Raw genomic sequence first — 18,679 nt, forward strand, 5'->3', positions numbered from 1 at the left:
TGTATTCCAGACCACAGGAAGGACAAAACAGGGAAGAAATGTATCAGCCCTCTCTTTAAGGACACTCCCTGGAAGTTGCACACACATTAGGTTTGACATTCAAATAGCTATGTCTGGCTGTAAGAGAGGCTGGGGAATGTGGACATATACCTGGCCAAAAGCCTATTACTAAGGAAGACTAGAGCCTGGGGAACAACCAGCCTTTCTGCTCTACATAGTCAGTGTTGCAGTGGTCCATGAATCTCTACATAGTCAGCATCACAATGGTCTGTCACAATGGTCTGTAAGTGGTCTATCAAGTGCTGAGGACACAGGACACATGAACCTTTATTCTAGGAGTCCTTGGGGGAGCTTCTCATTTAGTGCCATCCTTGGTACCTCCTACTTTCCCCAACCTTAAAGGGGATGTTAGGCCCCTGAGTGAGGGTGGGATTCACCCTTGTCTTGCCTGGTACAGTGGAAGGCCCTGCCAGGCTTAGGTCTTGGACCACACACTGTGTTAAACCTGAGCTGTGGGTAAGTCCTCTCCTTCTCCAGGCCTCAGCTACTCCCTCCAGGTGACATGGTGTATTAGTTTGTTTTGCATTGCTATAAAGGGATACCCGAGACTGGGTAATTTATAAAGAAAAGAGGTTTATTTGGCCCACAGCTCTGCAGGCTGTACAGGCAGCATGGTGCCAGCATCTGCTCAGCTTCTGGTGAGTCCTCTGGAAGCTTCTAGTCATGGTGGAAGCTAAAGGAAGGAGCCTGTGTATCAAATGGTGAGAGGGTACAAGAGGGAGAGGGAGGAAGGGCCAGGCTCTTTTAAATAGCCAGATCTCGGCAGGTGCAGTGGCTCATACCTATAATCCCAGCACTTAAGGAGGCCAAGGCAGGCAGATCACTTGGGGTCAGGAGTTCAAGACCAGCCTGGCCAACATGGTGAAATCCCGTCGGTACTAAATATACAAAAATTAGCCTGGCATGGTGGCAGTTGCCTATAATCCCAGCTACTGGAGAGGCTGAGGCAGGAGAATTGCTAGAACCCAGGAGGCAGAGATTGCAGTGAGCCGAGATCATGCCACTGCACTCCAGCCTGGGCAATAGAGTGAGACGCCATCTTAAAAAATATATAAATAAATAAATAAACAGCCAGATCACACGTGAACTCGTAGTCAGAACTCACTTGGCTGGGCACAGTGGCTCATGCCTGTAATCCCAGCACTTTGGGAGGCCGAGGCAGGCGGATCACTTGAAGTCAGGAGTTCAAGACCAGCTTGGCCAACATGGTGAAACCCCCTCTCTACTAAAAATACAAAAATTAGCCCGATGTGGTGGTGGGTGCCTGTAATCCCAGCTACTCAGGAGGCTGGGGCAGGAGAATCACTTGAACCCAGTAGGCGGAGTTTGCAGTGAGCCGAGATCAAGCCACTGCACTGTCCAGCCTGGGTGACAGAGCGAGACTCTGTCTCAAAAAAAAAAAAAAGAACTCACTCATTACCCCGAGGACAGCACCAAGCCATTCATGAGGGATGAACCCACCCCCATGGCCCAAACACCTCCCACTAGTCCCCACCTCCAATACTGGAGGTCACATTTCAAGGTGAGATTTGGAGGGGACAAAACATCCAAACTCTATCAATGGTTTGCTAAACGTGGCAATAATAATAAGCCCACCAAGCAGGCTAGATGGATGTACTAAATCAGTCACATATGTAAAGCAAATACTGGGTGAGACCTGTCTCAAAAAATAAAGCAGATAAGTAGGAATCTGAAGCCCAGAGAGGTGATGTAACTTGCTGAGAGTCACACAGCAAGGAAATGCTACACTTGGGGCTAGAACACAAAGCTGCTGCCTGAAGTCTTTGGCTATGGCTCAGAAAGTCTTAAGTCATTGATGATGAGGAGGATATGACGAAGGAGAGTGGCCAGTGAAACCTACAACAGACCCTTCCTCTGGCTCATGGTGAAGGGAGAACAGCCTAAACTGCTCATCCGATGATGACATTGAGGGAAGCTGGGGCCAGCAGACAGGCTAGTGCTTTCCAGTCCTTCTTCCCGGCTGGTCATTTCCTTGGCTTCAGAGCAGCCCGGTGCCCACACTCTGAAACACCCACCGCAGGGGACACGGGGCTCTGATCCTTTTTGCGTAAAATAGCAGCATAAGGGCAGGGACCCTTGTGAGGGCTCTTGGGAATTCAGTTCTAGGGAAGAAGGTTGGGCCTGGAAGAAGTCCTGAGGCCTTTATTCCTCTTATAAAATCTATGGAACAGCAATAAATTGGCATCAGGTCATCCCTCGACACTTGAGATGGGAGTCCTTCCTGTGCCACGTGCTCAGCCTTCTAGGGCTCAAGGGTCACCTCTTCCAGGAAGCCTTCCTGTATTGTTCTCTCCTCTGCCCACTCTTCCCTGCATTTCTCCACCCCCTTGCTCTGCCCACACCTCACCTACAGCCCCCAGATCACTGTGGCAAAATCATGGGCCAATGCATCAGTCTCCACCACTTGCCAGGAGAGCCTGAGGTCAGAAACCGTGTCTCTCCCATCCCTGTGCACCCAGCGTCCCATGCAGGGCCCGGCACTACTAATAGCTCAGTATGGTTGGTTCCCTGACTGAACTGTGGGCGGGAGCTAGAGCATGTGTCTCCACCAGAACTGTCTTCCAAAGCCTCCCTAGCAACACCCACAGCAGGACCCCAAACGCTGCCACTGCCTTGAGGCTCTTCCAGGCTGGTCATATCCTAGAAGGAGGTCCCTCGCCCACAAAGTGTTCCTTCATGTATTCAATCATTCACTTCCTCAACAATGCGCCTAGCCCTGCAGTGGGGGCTGGGGACACAGAAATGAAAAAGGCACGATCTTGCCCTCAGGTGGCTCACAGTCAGGTGAGGGAGGCCAAGGCCCTCTCCCCTGCCTCCCTCCATCCTTGCCTGTCTTCCTTCTTCCTTTCCGTATGTATTTATTGGGCAGGAGACACACAACTACGCAGTGACAAGTGCCAGGAAGGTGGCTGTTGAGAGCTCTGCGGGAGTCCCGAGAAGAATCCCCAGCGGTCACTAGAGGCCTTGACGAAAGAGATTTCCAGGAGACTCAGCATAGATGTTGAATCTTCCTATTGGAGGAGAAGCTGTGAGTCATAAGCCCCGAGCAGCCCTACAGATTTCCCCATGAATCACTCACTGCCCTCTTCTCTTCGTTGGAGGCACACGCCATGGGGAATTCTCCTTCGGACGGGAGGGAGAAAATATGGGGGAAGTGGTAGGAGGACAGGGCTCAGAGTGGAGTCCCCGAAGTAGATTTTCCCATTATCTTTCTAGACCCAAAGCCCTGACCCCAGAAGCTGAGCCCCAGGATGGCCCCGGTCTTGAATAGCCAGGACCCTCATGTGGCTTCCTGCTTACAAAGCGCTTTCACACACTTTATTTCATCTGCACACCACTGTGTGTTATGGGAAGGTCTCCAAGGGAAACTGCTTCATGAGGAAGGGAAAGAGGCTGGTCGAGCAGCAAAGAATCACTTCCCCCTAGCTTGGACCCAGGACCCACCCAGGAGGGAAGGGAATTGTCCGCAGCCTGCAAAGATCTTTCACTTATCCATCACATTCATTGAGCACTCCCCTGCACGCCAGGCACTGTTCTAAGGGCAGGATGGCCAAGGTCCAGGCAGAAAGAAGAGCATGGGGCCCAGTGCAGGAGTGAACGTTGCCAGTGCTAGATAAAGCAATGAGGCCGGGCTGGCTAGAAGAGACCAATGAGGGAGGAGAGTGGCAAAGATGCCGTCAGAGATGTGCAGCAAGATAGTATCAGGTCTTGTAGCCTTTGTTAGGATGTGTCTTTTAGCCTGAGTGAGATGGGAGCCATGAGAGGGTTTGAATAGAGGAGAAAAATTATCTGATATGCTAAAAGTTTCCCTCTGGATTTTTAAAAGCCCGACTCCCTTCTAGTCATGGCAGAGCATGGAATTCAGAACAATTCTACTGGTGAGGACAAGGTAAGTTGGACAAAATATTAACATATTTTCGTTTAAAGGCATTATGACACTAAAAGGCAGTGAGGAACTTTGGGACCAAGACCTGGGAAAAGAAAAGTCAGAGGGATGAGCTGGGCCCAGTAGCTCATGCCTGTAATCCCAGCACGTTGGGAGGCCGAGGCGGGTGGATCTCCTGAGTTCAGGAGTTCGAAACCAGCCTGACTAACATGGAGAAACCCTGTCTGTACTAAAAATACAAAATTAGCCGGGCGCGGTGGTGCATGCCTGTAGTCCTAGCTACTCGGGAGGCTGAAGCAGGAGAATGGCTTGCACCCGGGAGGTGGAGGTTGCAGTGAGCCGAGATTGCACCATTGCACTCTAGCCTGGGCAACAAGAGTGAAACTGTGCCTCAAGATGAAAGAAAGAAAGAGAGAAAGAGAGAGAGAAAGAAAGGAGGGAGGGAGGGAGGAAGAGAGGGAGGAAAGGGAAGGAAGGAAGGAAGGTCGGTCAGAGGGATGAACACAGCCCTTGGGACCTCTTTTCCCCAAAGGGTATCTGCCAATTCTGAAATAAAAGGATCAAAGGCTGAGAAGTTGAGTGGAACTTTTAAAAGACTCATGGATCTAACAGGATGAAAGTTAAAGCTCAGGGCACACCAAGGGGGATCCTGGCACACCCCTATGCTTTTGGGAGTATTACCCCCCCAAAAAAAATCCAGGCTGGAGGGCCTGGTAGATCCACCAAGCTTTTAGTTGAAACTCCAAAGGGATACACCAATGGACTAGGAATGTACCAGTCATAACAGGATCTAAAGCCCAGCTTCAAGTCATCTCAACCCATCTCAATCTCTGCTTGGATTAAGGTGATGTGGGGTTCCTAACAGCCCTAGACACCTCCTACAAATGGAAAATAACATTATCTTAAGCTTCAAATGATCTCTAAAATTTTTCATATACAATGCCTGACAACCAAAAATATGAGAAAATGAAACATAATCAAAAATCAAGAGAAAAAATAGGCAACAGAAATAAACACAAGGATCCAGATAGTTACTGGTTACACACATTAATTCTGTTTAATATGCTAAAGTATATAAATGGAGAAATAATAACTGAGAATTATCCAAGGCAAATGAAAGGCATCAAACCACAGATTCAAAAACCCTATGAATCACAAGCAATATAAACAGGAAAAAAAAAACTATAGGCATATTATAAATAAAACTGCTAAAAATCAAAAACAAAGAGAAATTCCTAAAGCAGAGAAAAAAGACAGATCACCCTCAGAGGGGCAACAAGGCAGTTAGCTGACTTCTCAGCAGACGTAACAAGTCAGAAGACAATGGATTGTATCTTCAAAGTGATTAAATAAGGTCAAAACTTGAATTCTTTACCCAGGAAAAATTCTTCAATAATGAGGCTGGGCACAGTGGCTCACGCCTGTAATCCCAACACTTTGGGAGGCCAAGGCAGGTGGATCACCTGAGGTCAGGAGTTCGAGACCACCCTGGCCAACATGGTGAACCCCTGTCTCCACTAAAAATACAAAAATTAGCCGGGCAGGGTGGCAGACACCTGTAATCCCAGCTAATCAGGAGCCTGAGGCAGGAGAATCGCTTGAATCCAGGGGGATGGAGGTTGCGGTGAGCCAAGATGACACCACTGCACTCCAGCCTGGGTGACAGAGCGAGACTCCATCTAAAAAAAAAAAAAAAAAAAAAAAAAAAAATTCTTCAATAATGAAGATAAAAACATTTGTAGGGAATTAGAAACTAGAATTTGTTCTCAGAAGCTAATGCCCTAAATGCAACACTAAAAGGATAGCTTTGCCTGCTGGTTGAAAATAGACATATAGGGGCTGTGCTGAGGCAAGGAAGCCAGCTTGGAGGCTGCAACACTGTAGGCAAGATATGATGGTGGCTGGACCGGAGAGGTAGGTTTGGTCTCAAACTCCTGGCATCAAGTGATCCTCCTGCCACAGCCTCCTAAAGTGCTAGGGTTACAGGCATGAGTCACCATGCTTAGCTCAGAGAAGTAGTTTTGGAAATGATGAGAAGTGATATATGTGTTTGAAAGTGGACCTGTCTCAATTTGCCATTGAATTAAATATAGGTTATGAGGGAAAGGGAGGAGTCGAGGGTGTCTCCAAAGTTTTTGACCTGAACTAATGGAAGAATGAAGTTGCTATTAACAAAGGTGGGAAGACTACAGAAGGAGCTGGTTTTGGGTGACTCAACTGTTTGTTTTTGGAATTGCCAAATTTGAGAGTCTATTTGACAAACAAATGGAAATGTCAAGGAAGCTACTGGCTATTCAAGTCTGCAGTTAGGGGAGAGGTCTAGGCTAGAGATATGAGTTTGTTTCCTTTTTTCATATTTCCCTTATAATGATGAAGATAATGACAATGATGGTTAAAATAGCTAACATTTATTGTTTACTATGTGTCAGTTACTGTGCAAAACATTTTATATATACTATTTCATTTCATCTTGACAGCTACCATGTGAAGTGAAGCAAATACTTTTTTTTTTTTTTTTTGAGATGGAGTTTCACTCTTGTTGCCAAGGCAGGAGTTTAATGGCGCAATCTCGGCTCACTGCAACCTCCGCCTCCCAGGTTTAAGTGATTCTCCTGCCTCAGCCTCCCAAGTAGCTGGGATTACAGGCATGCGCCACCATGCCTGGCTAATTCTGTATTTTTGGTAGAGACATGGTTTCACCATGTTGGTCGGGCTGGTCTCGAACTCCTGACCTCAGGTGATCTGCCTGCCTCAGCCTCCCCAAGTACTGGGATTAACAGGTGTGAGCCACCGCACCTGGCCATGAAGTAAATACTTTAACTCCCTTTTTATTTATTTTATTTTTTTGACTTGCATCACCTTTTATTACACAAAATAGATTTCAGCCATGTTGCACATTCATTCTCGCTATAGATCTGGCTTTTAAAAAATCCCTAGGGATTCAGTCTCATCGATTTCATGATTTTCCTTTCATTGATGTCAGGCCTCTTTTGTAGTCAGAGTCCTCTCAAAGGACAAAAGCAGATGTGGCTGCCTTGGATCAGCTGCACGCGGTGCACTCCCGGCCTGCCCGCTGGAGGCGCGGCTCCCATCACCTGCACCGCGACTGCTAGGGACTGTCAAAGCGGCAGCATGCCATCGCCTTCTCCAGCCCTTCTCCAGCAGCACAACCAGTCCTCCCAGCTGGTCCTCTGGGGACCAGCCGTCATGGCGACGTGGTGGCAATGTCCCCAGGCAGCCGACCATCCTGGGCTTCTCTTTGGACAGGCCTGGGCCAGGACCTTAGGGGATCTCTGTGTCCATGGTATAAATCTGAATGAGATCAGACACAATATTATCAATGATTGGCTTGGTAAGGTCGTCACCAAACACCTGCCACCACGGCTTCTCAGCCTTAACCTCGGCGGGCACCTCAACTCCGTAGACCTGCAGGGCCAGGTAGAGCACCGCCACCGCGATGTGCTGGGCCTGGAAACGGAGGCACAGACCCCCGTGGTAGCTGTCCCGCAGCAGGGCCCAGGCAGTGACGGCAACCGGGGTCCGCTGCCAGCTGTGGCGGTTCAGCCAGTTCTTGAGGGAAACCAGGTAGTGGAGCAGGTACTTGTGTGGATGCTGGAAGGAGACCTGGAAGCGCAGAACTCTCAGCATGAGAAGCTCACACTGCACAATGCTGTCCCGGAGCTCCCAGAAGCGGGAGTCCAATTCCAGGGGCTCACCGCTCGGGTGAAAGTACCTGTTGGACACATTGATGATGTCATGAGTCCGCAGGTGCTGCTTTTCCGCTTTGCCGGCCGAGTAAATGGAAGACACGGCAATCAGGTAAGGGTCATAAGCGTCCAGGTTGGTATCGCAAAAGAACTTATGGTAAATGGTGCAAGCAGTGGCAATGGGAATGGACCTCATCCCTAGCTTGACACCTGCCTCCATGATGAACCTCGCCACTCGGAAGTGCACCCTGGCTTCGGGCGCCGGCTGCCCCTCGGGTCCCGCGCTGCAGGCCCCCCTCCGCCGCCCTCCGGGGCTTCCATGAGGCCCCGCGGCCCCGGCGGAAGGAGAGGCTGCTTCGCGCGCAGAGGCCAGCAGAGCGGGGGGTGCTCGCTGCTCCTCCGCCCCACCCCGCAGGACCGGCACCCGAGGGTCTAACTCCCTTTTCAGAGATGTCAAAACTGAGGGTTTGAGAGGAGAAATAATCCACTCAAAGTCATGCAGACACTAACCAGTTGGACCTATCAGTTTTGTCCCAGGTATTTGGAACAGAATCTCAAAATTTCCTTTGGTGGTATGATTTTCACATCTACTGAGTGTTTTACAAACCATGGGTACTTAAAATATGTTTATTGGATGAGTGAATGATTGGTGTCGATCTTGGTGAAACTTTTAAATCCCATCTTTGCAGTGTGCTCCACTGCAGAGGGCTGTGCAGGCTGGGAGGGAAGGAGGGCCCAGGGGTCAGAAGTATTCTGCCCCCACAGGCCCTTGTAGGGGAACCCACCCCTGCAAGAACCAGTCACATCTCCATAACACCAACCGACCTTCTGAAGGTCCAGGATCCCTCACTGCCTCTTCCCAGAAAGTGTCTATTTCCTCCCCACTTTGTCTCCCTGAACCAGCCTTCAGGAACCCTGGGGATTCCAGGACCCTCCCAAGTTTGGGTATGGAAGGGACTTAGCACTGGCAGATGGGTGGGAGAGGAGAATAGATGAGGTTCACCGCAGGTTCTTCTTACACATGAGGGTACGAGGCCCCGAAAGGGGAAGCAGCTTACCCCAGGTTAGTGGAGCAGGGCTAGATGGGCTCAGAACAGAGGCCACTGCTCCAAAGCTCTGATGGCCTAGAGTAAAGCGTTGTCTGATGCGTGCCCAGGGTGTCACTTTGGTGAGGCAGCCCACTTTTGTGGGCGCTCAAGCACGAGCGCCCCTCCGGAGCGAGCCACTCTGGAGGGGCGCTCATGCTTGAGGGACAGAATAGGGAGCAGCTGAGTCACAAGACAATATTACTGGGCCGTATTACAGATTGGGAAAACAGAGGTTAAAGAGTTTGATAGCAGGCCGGGCGCCGTGGCTCAAGCCTGTAATCCTAGTACTTTGGGAGGCCCAGGCGGGTGGATCACAAGGTCAGGAGATCGAGACCATCCTGGCCAACCTGGTGAAACCCTGTCTCTACTAAAAATACAAAAATTAGCTGGGCGTGGTGGTGCGTGCCTGTAATCCCAGCTACTCAGGAGGCTGAGTCAGGAGAATCGCTTGAACCAGGGAGTCGGAGGTTGCAGTGAGCTGAGATTGCGCCACTGCACCCCAGCCTAGCGGCAGAGCAAGCATCCATCTCAAAAAAAAAAAAAAAAAGTTTGATAGCTTACACACCACTAACAGGTGGCAGAGTCAGGACTTGAACGCAGGTCTAGCCAACTCCAATTCACACGCTGTATCCACTGGTCCACAAACATACCTCTCAAACATCAGGTCTTTGCTGCTCTCCTGGCCTTGGAGCCCTCTTTCCAGTTCACCTCTCAAATGGGCAACTGGGTTATATCATTCAGGTCTTAGTTTATCCTGCCTTCATAGCCTTCATCCTTATCTTATTTTGTGATTATCTTATTTCTATAACCCCCCCAAATATAGTGCCATGAGATGGCAAGTGACAAAGTAAAATTACTTTTGCTGTTTAGCGAAAATAGCAAAAGTAATTTTAGCTACTTATAAGTAGGAATTTTGTCTTGCACCAAAGTATTCCCTGAGACTATACTTATCAATATTTGTTGTACACATGAATGAATGAATGAATGAATGAGTGAATGAATGAATGAACGAATGAGTGAATGAATGCGTGGGCCTCCTGCCTAGCTTTAAAAGCCACATTCAAGGAAAAGGTGGCTATGAGCTTATCTTCCTTGGCAGAGCAGTTTTGTCCACTGTGGCGCTAGCAGAGAGCACACCCTTTGTTCCCCACGGGGTGGAAGACACCTCCTCGGCGGGCAGAGGGGAGCAGGGCTGCTGGTCTGCACCTACAGGCTGTTCTCAAACAGGCTCACCCCGCAGAGCTCTGGAAAAGAGGTGAGCAGCCCTCCCACCTGCTCTCCAGAAAGCAACCTGCAGAGAAAAACAGCCCGGGATGACCTGGATCCACCCGGCGGGCGCGGGGAGGGGCCGCAGCGGCATTGTTTGCCTCTGTGTATGGCAACCAGAAACCACCGCAGCCAGCACTTCTCAGAGGCACCCCGCCCCCCTTTATTTTAATCTCCTAAACTGATTTGTCAGCAGCAGGAAGTGACATGACAGCTTTCCTCACAAAAGGGAAACTCCTCCGCGTTACCATGGGGATGGAGGCCACTGTAGGATCACAGATTTATATAATCTTAAAGGTGTACACACAATGATGTCATCCTCTGACGGGCCAGGGGAGGGAGGGAAAGGGACGCCAGAGGCTGCAAGTCCAAAGCAAATTAGCTACGATTTGCAAAATTCCAAGGAGAGGATGAGGTGGAGGTGGGGGAGGGGGAGGGGGAGTGTTAGAGGTATTATAATGAAATAATGGGTGCCTGGAAACCACAGAAAAGCATAATGTATGCATTGATGCATTTTCTACATCCCAGAATTAGAGAGATGGGAAGAACAGTACTCAGATCCAGTGCAAATTGGTCATTTTACGGAGTGGGAAAACTGAGCCAGGAGAACTGCCAGAAGCCATTAGGACAGAGACAAGGGGATGGAAACATTTCTCCATGGCCCACTGTGTGCCAGGCACTTTACATTCATCAGCCCATGTCTTTCTCACAAGTGAGCCTCAGTTTTGTCCTCTGTAAAATGGGTATTGCTGTTAAAGGTTACTTAACCTTAGCAGTACCTGGCACACAGTGCTCACTCTAAAACTGGCAACCATCGTTGCCACATTATCAGTATTAAAAGTCTTATTTCAATCTCTTCCTGGGAAACAAACACATTAATAGACTTTAAGTATCTTTCATCATGAGGTATTAATTTTTTCCCAAGGAAAGCAGTCTGAGGCCAAATATGAGATTTTCTGGAGGGTCTGAACACAGTGACTCCGGTACATGGGGATCGGGGTTCATCATTCCTGGCTCTCAGGGCTGGCATGAGGCAGAGTGGCTTGAGCCGGGAGAAGTGAGTGACTTGTTTTCACTGGCGGCTCCCTTAGGCAGCCGCTGTATTTTTCCACTGCGTGGATCACACTGGAGATTAATTTTGGTTCAGCCAGTGCCTGCCAAGCAGAAAGCGAAGGCCCTAGCCCACGGGGAAGTCAGCCATGGCATCTGTCACAGACTCGATGTCGCTGGTACATTTCCACGGAGAGAGATATTTACAATAGTAAATTTCTAGGCTTTGATAAAAACACTGGGTACGATTTGTTTTGATAGGCATGAACACACTTGTAATCGGAAACCCAGCTGAGGAAATGAGCTTGCCAGCCCAGGATAAGTTCTTAGAACTTAGAACACAGGGATCTTTCAGACCCTGGGAGTCAAGTGGCAGACAGTGAGCCACAGGGGCAAAGTCAAGGACACTGATTCTGCGTAAAGACCTTGAACAACAGGACAGGACCAGAACCATAGCACAGGGTGCTCCTGGATAAGGTGAATGGGATATTTCCTTTTCTGCTTCCCATAGCACTCTGTCCAGAAACAAAGAGTGGGGTGGGGCGCTAAGGGGCCAGTAATCCAAGAGCTTCGCTGTTTCTTAACGCAACATTATAGACTGGATTATGGATTGGTAGCAATTACATCTCTTCTGTTTTTTGCCTGCTTGGCAAAGGAGTACAAATTCAGAATATTATCCTAGAACAAGTCAGGTTTAATTGCTTATCTTCAACAAAACTATGAAATCAGAGCAGCAGGTGACATGAAGGAGGCAACTACCAAAAATGCCATGTCTATATGCAGAAATGCCAGCGTGAATGTCCTCCACAATGTTAGCAATGGTCAGGTTGGGGATGGGCTGTTGCGGGTGATTTCTTTACATGGTATTTGCTTATAGTGCTTGGATTTTTTTTCTTCCTTTTTTTTTGTGCCAATGTATTTAAGTTTTCACAAAAACAAAAGCCTTTTTAAAAGCAAAAAGATAGGTCAGGAGTTCGAGACCAGCCTGGCCAACATGGTGAAACCCCGTCTCCACTAAAAATACAAAAATTAGCCGGGCATGGTGACGCGCACCCATAATCCCAGCTACTTAGGAAGCTGAGGCAGGAGAATGGCTTGAACCTGGCAGGCGGAGGTTGCAGTGAGCCGAGCTCACGCCAGTGCACTCCAGCCTGGGCGACAGAGTGAGACTCCGTCTAAAAAAAAAAAAAAAAAAAGCCATGAGACGGGCAAGTGAAAGTATGAAACAGATGTAGATTCCAATTCTCCTATTTCTGCCACTTAGCCATGCTGGGTCTCAGCATCTCATTTGCAAAAGGCCTTGCTGAGTTTCTCTAGGGGCAGGTAGCACACACCTGCCTTATGTCATGTGTTTGGAAAAACTTTTGTCTCCTCATAACTCCAGCACAGCTCAGAGATGGGAAGGCGACTTTTTATATTAACCTGAGGAGGGTATTAAATGAAGAAGGCAATCCAGGCAAGTGGCTATTTCCTCCTAGCTTTGGCTCTGGGGACACCCTGGCATCCTGGGTGACATGGTAGGTTACAGAGCTGCTAAAATGGGCATGGGTAGACACACTGATCCAATACTAAGAGTTCAGCTGTAGCGTCTGGTGTTTCACGATACTCACTTGTCTTCCTCCCTTGCAACCCAGCCATTTCATGGGACCAACGGGCCACCACAGGGCATGGGATCAGATCTCAACATACTCTGCAGGCCCTTGTCGAAATTCTTCCCTAGTTCACTAGTGGGAGAGGGATTGGGTGTGATTGCCAAAGAAATAAAAGCATTGAAATTTCAATAGAAATGCCATAATTTATTCCATTGTATAAAAAAGTCATCCTTATGTAACAAAATGTCTTCTTAGAAGAAGAAATATATTATTTCAGGTCATAAATAATCAGCAAACATACAACTGTTGGCAACTAAAAAAAAACCCAACACTGGTATTTTCCATCAGTGCTGAAAACAAACCTGCTTAAGATATATTTACAGGATAGTACAGTACTCAAAAACAAAAATTGAGGTATTTGGTTCTTCTAGGAGTAGACAATGACATTTGTGAAGGCAGACACCTACACAAAAATAAATAAGGTATATTCTCATATGTATATGTGTCGTCGGGAATGATAATACTGGTAGGTATGTCAAGCATGAAGAGATTCTACAAAAAACAGGGGCGAGCAAAAAGAAACCGGCTCACACACTGAGTCCTTTCTCTTCTGCCCCATTTTGTCAGATGGACTTGATGTACCCACTATATATTGGTCCCGAATGTGCTGAGTTCAGCAGATGTCTTGACGCTAAGTCATCACCATAACTGCTTAGAAACCCAGAGGAACTCGGGTGAAGTTAAATAAATAAGGACCAGCCCTCTCGAGCCCCTCCCAGAGTTATTGCATTTCTCCTCTCAAGGAGCATGGAGTCCCAATGGGATGTGAAGAGCCTCACCTCCCGTGGCCTTTCAGCAGCTGGGAGAGGTCGTAATGGGGCTCTGAAGGTAGCTCAGCGCACTGTTCGTGGAGTGGACAGGGATGGAGACGGGGAAGTTGAACACGGTGGTGGTGGAGGTGCCTCGGTCGAGCACAGCCATGGCGGGGCTCCCAGCCTCTGCCGAGCAGTGCGGGGCCAGCACCTGGGACTCAAACTGCAGCAGCTGGCCCATGAAGCTGAAGTTGGGAGAGATGATGCTTCGCCTCTGCTTCACAAACTCAAAGGCCTCGTCCAGCTTGACTCGATTAGTCCTCATAAGGTAAGCAAGGCAGATGGTGGCTGACCGGGAAATGCCTGCCTGGCAGTGGACAAACACCCTTCCTCCAGCATTCTTGATGGAGTCTGGAAAACAAAAAGAGCGGCTGGTTACTTGAGAGTTCAGGAGAACCACCCCAAGCCCAGGTACAGTGTATCTGAGAAAGGTCATGTGTGTCTTGTCTGGAAATGGTCAACATCACCACATGCCATCACATGGATACTGTTCATGGAGGCAACGTGGGCACTGTGCAAAGGATGGCACAGGATTTAAACTCAGACTGGGGATGTCCACTTAGCAGATAGATCTCAGACCAGTCAATTCAACTTTGTGAGCCCCACTTTGCAAATCTGTAAAGTGGGACATCGAATCAGATTCATATTTTACAGGAATGTTGCCCACACCAGACTGATACTGAATGTGTGGAAGAAGGCTCAGAAAACTTCAAGCTCTTGCCACAGAGGTTGGGCTTAGTGACTAAAATGAGAAGAGAAAGGCAGAAAAGCCCCAGGCATCCATTCCATTTACCTATGAAGTCAATGGCCTCGTTGAACCAGGAGCTGATGTCTGCCTTGTGGTTGTCCTCCACAGGGATGCTCTTGTACTGGTAGTGACCCTCAAAATGGTTGGGACAATTGGCTGAGACGTTGATCAAGGCAGTGATGCCCAAGGCATCCAGCATGTCCTTGCGGGAAGCGTGATACGCACTGCCCAGGTACAGAAAGGGCAGGATTTCCACCGGGCCACCCTGAAATCCAGAAATATCCAACATTCATCAAGCTTGCTCAAAGCCAAGGCCAGTGCCCATACCCACAAAAACTTTCTGCTGGAAAAGTCAATTTCAGATACCGAGTGAACTCAGTTCTGTTGCTGGAGGATAAATAAATAGGGAACTAAGCCCATTTGCCTGGGCAGGACCAGCAAGTTCATTTCCGTAGAGCCTACAATTGGAGACTCGGCTCCGTCAGACCACTTAACTGTGGAATAAATCATATCCCTGTGTCCCCTCCGTTATAAATAATGCTGCAGGTCACTTTCTATATTCTCCCTGGCACTACTCTTCCATGCCTCTGCCAGTTCTTACTTCTTCCCTGTGGCAGGGACACCTACTAACCTGATCGTAGAGTGGGGTACTGCAGGAACTGCACCCAGATTCCGCGCTGTCAGGGACGCTAGTACTCAGGGGAAGGCTGAGCCCCATGGGGGTCGACTGTTTGCTGCACAGCTCCGGGCAGGAAGCCGAAAACGCTTCGTATCCTCCTGGGAATACAAAGACATTTTTTTCCCCATTAGTGACGCCGGGACACGGCACCTTCATACAACTCCCCCACCCACCAAGGGCTGGAAGTTTACATCGGAAAGGCCCAGGCAAGTCTTTGTTTCCAGAGCCAAACAAAGCCAATGACAAGTTCCAGAGATAAATGTACTCCAGCGCCCACGCGCTGCAGGTGGGGCGATCCCCCGGGAGCCGAGAGCCAGGGGTACCGGGCAAAACCTCAGGGGTGTGCGGCCCGCCCCGAGCTTCCCCGAGGGCGTACCTTTGAGGAAGAAGACTTGCGCGGCGCGCGCCTCGCGGCAGAGCGCGCCGGCCGCCAGGGCCAGGGTGCCGTCGCGCTTGGCGCCGTCCAGGGCGGCGCTGCGCTCGTCCAGCAACACCACGGCGTGGTAGGCGCCGGCCAGCAGGCGGCCGCGGAGCTCGGCGTTGGGCACGATGTGCTCCAGGCCCATGGCGCCCTTGGCCCGGCGCCGCACGATGGTGCTGAAGCGCACGTTGACAGAGCCGGCGATGTGGCCGGCGTTGAAAGCGAAGAAGGAGCGGCAGTCCAGCAGCAGGCATTGCGCCGCTCGCTCCCCCAGCAGCGCCCGCAGGCCTCCAGCGTCCAGGGTGCCCACTTCCATGACCATGGCCGGCCTCAGCGCCCCCAGCGTGATCGGCCCTGCGGTGCTCTTTGTCTGTCCTCGGGGCCAAGGGCAGGGCGGCGCTTTTCGAGGAAAAGCTAGACCCCCGGGTCTCTCTGCGCCGAACCAAAAGCCGCTTTTGGACTGAGAGAGGAGCGTCACGCGGGGCTCCGGGCTCCTCGGCTTCTTCGCGGTTCCCCCGACTGCCCCTCCGACCCGCGTCGCACACACAGCCCAAAAGTCCTTCGCAGCGAGCCTGGCCCGGGGAGCGCGTTTATATGCGGCCCCTGGGGGACGGGGCGGGCCAGACCCGCGCGCAGGGGGAGGGGGGGGTGTTTGTTTGAATGGTGATCACGTGACGGGGCGGTGACGTCACCCGCCCTGCCAGGCCAGGCGCCGCCGAGCCAGAGGGGGAGACGTCATCAGCCTCGGAGCTGGGTCCGCTCGCCGCGCGCTGGCTCGCGGCCCGGCCCCCGCCCTGCTGTCCGGCCTGCTCTTGGCGCGTCCCCAGGGACCGGGCCCGCGCCGCGCTCCAGGCCCAGCGGGGAGGAGGAGGGCTCGCTGCCAGCTGAGGCTGACCTCCGGGATGCGAGCGGCCGGGAGAACGGGCGACGTGCCACCTGCCTTGGCCTCGCCGCTCCTCCCTCTCTCCCTCCCCGAGTCCCCTTCCCCATGCCCCTCGGCCGCCGACCTGAACCGAAAGGGGCTTCCTGTGCTTTTGCATACTCTTGTGCCCCTTTTTCTCATTTCCTCATCACTAACAGGCGGGGAAACTGAGGTTCCCCAGGCGAAGCGACTGACTTGCCCAGAACCACACTACTGGGGTGGGGGCAGCAAATAGGCGCCTAAGATGAAGCTTAGAGAAAAATGAACAACTCTGCCGATAGAAAAGTCGTCCCTACCAAGACCGACTCGAGCGAGTTGGGGCGGAGAGGTTCAGGGCAATGCTTTCCTGTTTCCCAGACTTTCTTTAAGGTGGCTTTAAAATATCTACATTTGCCATGAAAGTGTAAGCAAGCTAACTCCCACCGGGAAATAATGCTATTCCTAGTCTTGTGGCCCCCGGAAGACTTGGAGCCAAGGGAGGCAGGTCAGGGGGCTGAAATCCCGGTGAGGGGTCGCAAGGCCCCGCAGTGGATTCCAGGGTTTGGCGTTTGGAGGGGTGAGGGGCGACCCGCAGCGCGACTCGACGGCGCCCCCCAGGGGCCGCCCGACACGTTTCTGTCACCTTGGCTCCAGACTGAGCTTCTCCATCCCTTTCTTTATTATACAAATAGGCAGTATACACAGTGAGCGCCCACTAAGCGCTGGGCTGGGGGGCTCCAACCCGGAACAGAAGCCGGCCACAACCCTCGCTCCCTGTCGTCGCGGCCGTTATAGGCCGAAAGCAAAATCCAATCCCGGGCCATTCTGGGCGGATTGCCAGGACCTGGATCGCAACGCTTGGGAAGACCCCCGCCCCGCCCAGCGATATCCGTGCCCTGAGTCCCAGTGACGGCCCCCTGGACAGCGGAGCCTGCTGCAGCGACGCGACGCGCTAGGTACACAAACATAAACATTGCGCCACCCGCCCGGGTGCCGAGTCAGGAACATTCTGCGGTTTCCTCCCCTCCTGGGGGAGGGGATTTCGCTGGCCACCCTGTGTCGTCGCTGTGTGAGCTGTATCACCAGTGGCAACTTCTGCATTTGCCTCGCTTAGCTTGTGTGTTTTCGCCTGCGCAAATGTTCCGCCTGGATTCTTCTAGAAAAGTTCAGGGCATGGAGTGCTTTTTTTTAAAAGGGCGTTTTCTACCTTCATTTGAACATTGGTCGAGGACAGCAAAGAGGTCCTCAGATAAGAGCAACGCCCTCCCTGTATGGAGAGATAGAAGAAAAATTGTTTATACTACTTATTCAGCTGAGGAACTCAACATAGTTTTTGCGTTGAATCATAGAATGTTACAGCTGCTGACTTTTCACTGCATACCGACTTGATTTGTCCCACTTTTTTTCTCACCAAGAGCATTTATTATACCTTCCCCTACCGAAATTTTTCAAAAAGAAAACTTTTTTAAGAGCTGGGCGCTGTGGCTCACACCTGTAATCCCAGCACTTCGGGAGGCCGAGGGGGGGGGCGGATCATGAGGTCAGGAGATCGAGACCATCCTGGCCAACATGGTGAAACCCTGTCTCTACTAAAAATACAAAAATTAGCTGGGCGTGGTGGTGGGCGCCTGTAATCCCAGTTACTCGAGAGGCTGAGGCTGAACCCGGGAGGCAGAGGTTGCAGTGAGCCAAGATCACACCACTGCACTCCAGCCTGGTGACAGAGCAAGACTCTGTCTCAAAAAAAAAAAAAAAAAGAAAGAAAAGAAAGCTTTTTAATGCCATTATCACAGTAGTAGTGGCACAGTCTGGCCCTAGAGCCAGGTGTCTGCTGGCCTCTCCTGCTTTTCTCTCTCCTCCCTTGCTGGAAAGAGTGCAGAGAGTAGACTTGAACCCTGTCATTTTGCTCCTGGATGGTCAGAGGTGAGCCTTGACCCCTACTGAGCCTCCAAGCCCACATCTGTACAGTGCGTCTACACTGGCCCACTTTGTAGATGGTTTGAGGCCCAAGTGAAAGATGGGGGGTTTAGAGAACCCAGGCCCTACCTCACCCCTGCTCTTTATGATTCACTGTATCTCTAGGGTTTCCCCTTCCCAGCAGAATGGTTCTTTATATATCATCATGCCCCTGTGCCTTTCAGAGACTTGCCTCAGAACCAGGGAGAAGGTCACTGCAAGCCATCTGCTTATGAGAGACATCAGTGGACAGGGGCCCAACTCAGGGAGAGCTCCTCTTTAAGACCCACTAACACACAGAGCTCGGGCCAGTGGGTCACCTGCCCGGAGACAAGTGGTAAACGTGTAGCCACCTAGGCCCCCAATCCAGGCAGTGGAGATGCTGCTTCTGACTGAGGATGGAGCCAAAGAGAGCCCAGCATAATCTGGTCT

General features: G+C 50.8%; 1 protein-coding gene, 1 long non-coding RNA gene and 1 pseudogene across 3 annotated transcripts; 1 reads left to right on the forward strand and 2 right to left on the reverse strand.

Moving 5' to 3' along the window:
* Positions 1-319: 319 nt before the first annotated feature.
* Positions 320-7,298, forward strand: LOC134730463 (uncharacterized). The gene is made up of 4 exons (XR_010112244.1): positions 320-516; positions 2,951-3,109; positions 3,908-3,970; positions 6,951-7,298. It is a non-coding gene; the product is annotated as an uncharacterized LOC134730463 (long non-coding RNA).
* On the reverse strand, positions 7,163-7,995 carry LOC100979121 (cyclin-Q-like; annotated as a pseudogene).
* Positions 7,996-12,853: 4,858 nt separating this feature from the next.
* Positions 12,854-18,181, reverse strand: DUSP1 (dual specificity phosphatase 1). Of its 2 annotated transcripts, XM_003813995.6 has the most exons (4): positions 15,346-18,168; positions 14,922-15,067; positions 14,336-14,555; positions 12,854-13,893 (listed from the first exon to the last, which is right to left on the reverse strand). In XM_003813995.6, exons 1-4 carry the CDS (start codon positions 15,710-15,712, stop codon positions 13,523-13,525), a joined length of 1,104 nt encoding a protein of 367 aa, XP_003814043.1. In that variant the 5' UTR covers positions 15,713-18,168; the 3' UTR covers positions 12,854-13,522. The 2 variants fall into 2 exon arrangements, with proteins under 2 accessions (XP_003814043.1, XP_063460771.1); XM_063604701.1 differs by having other exon boundaries at positions 14,922-18,181.
* Positions 18,182-18,679: the final 498 nt, after the last annotated feature.

The sequence above is a fragment of the Pan paniscus genome, chromosome 4 (genome assembly GCF_029289425.2).
Source record: "Pan paniscus chromosome 4, NHGRI_mPanPan1-v2.0_pri, whole genome shotgun sequence".
Classification (NCBI taxonomy): Eukaryota; Metazoa; Chordata; class Mammalia; order Primates; family Hominidae; genus Pan; species Pan paniscus.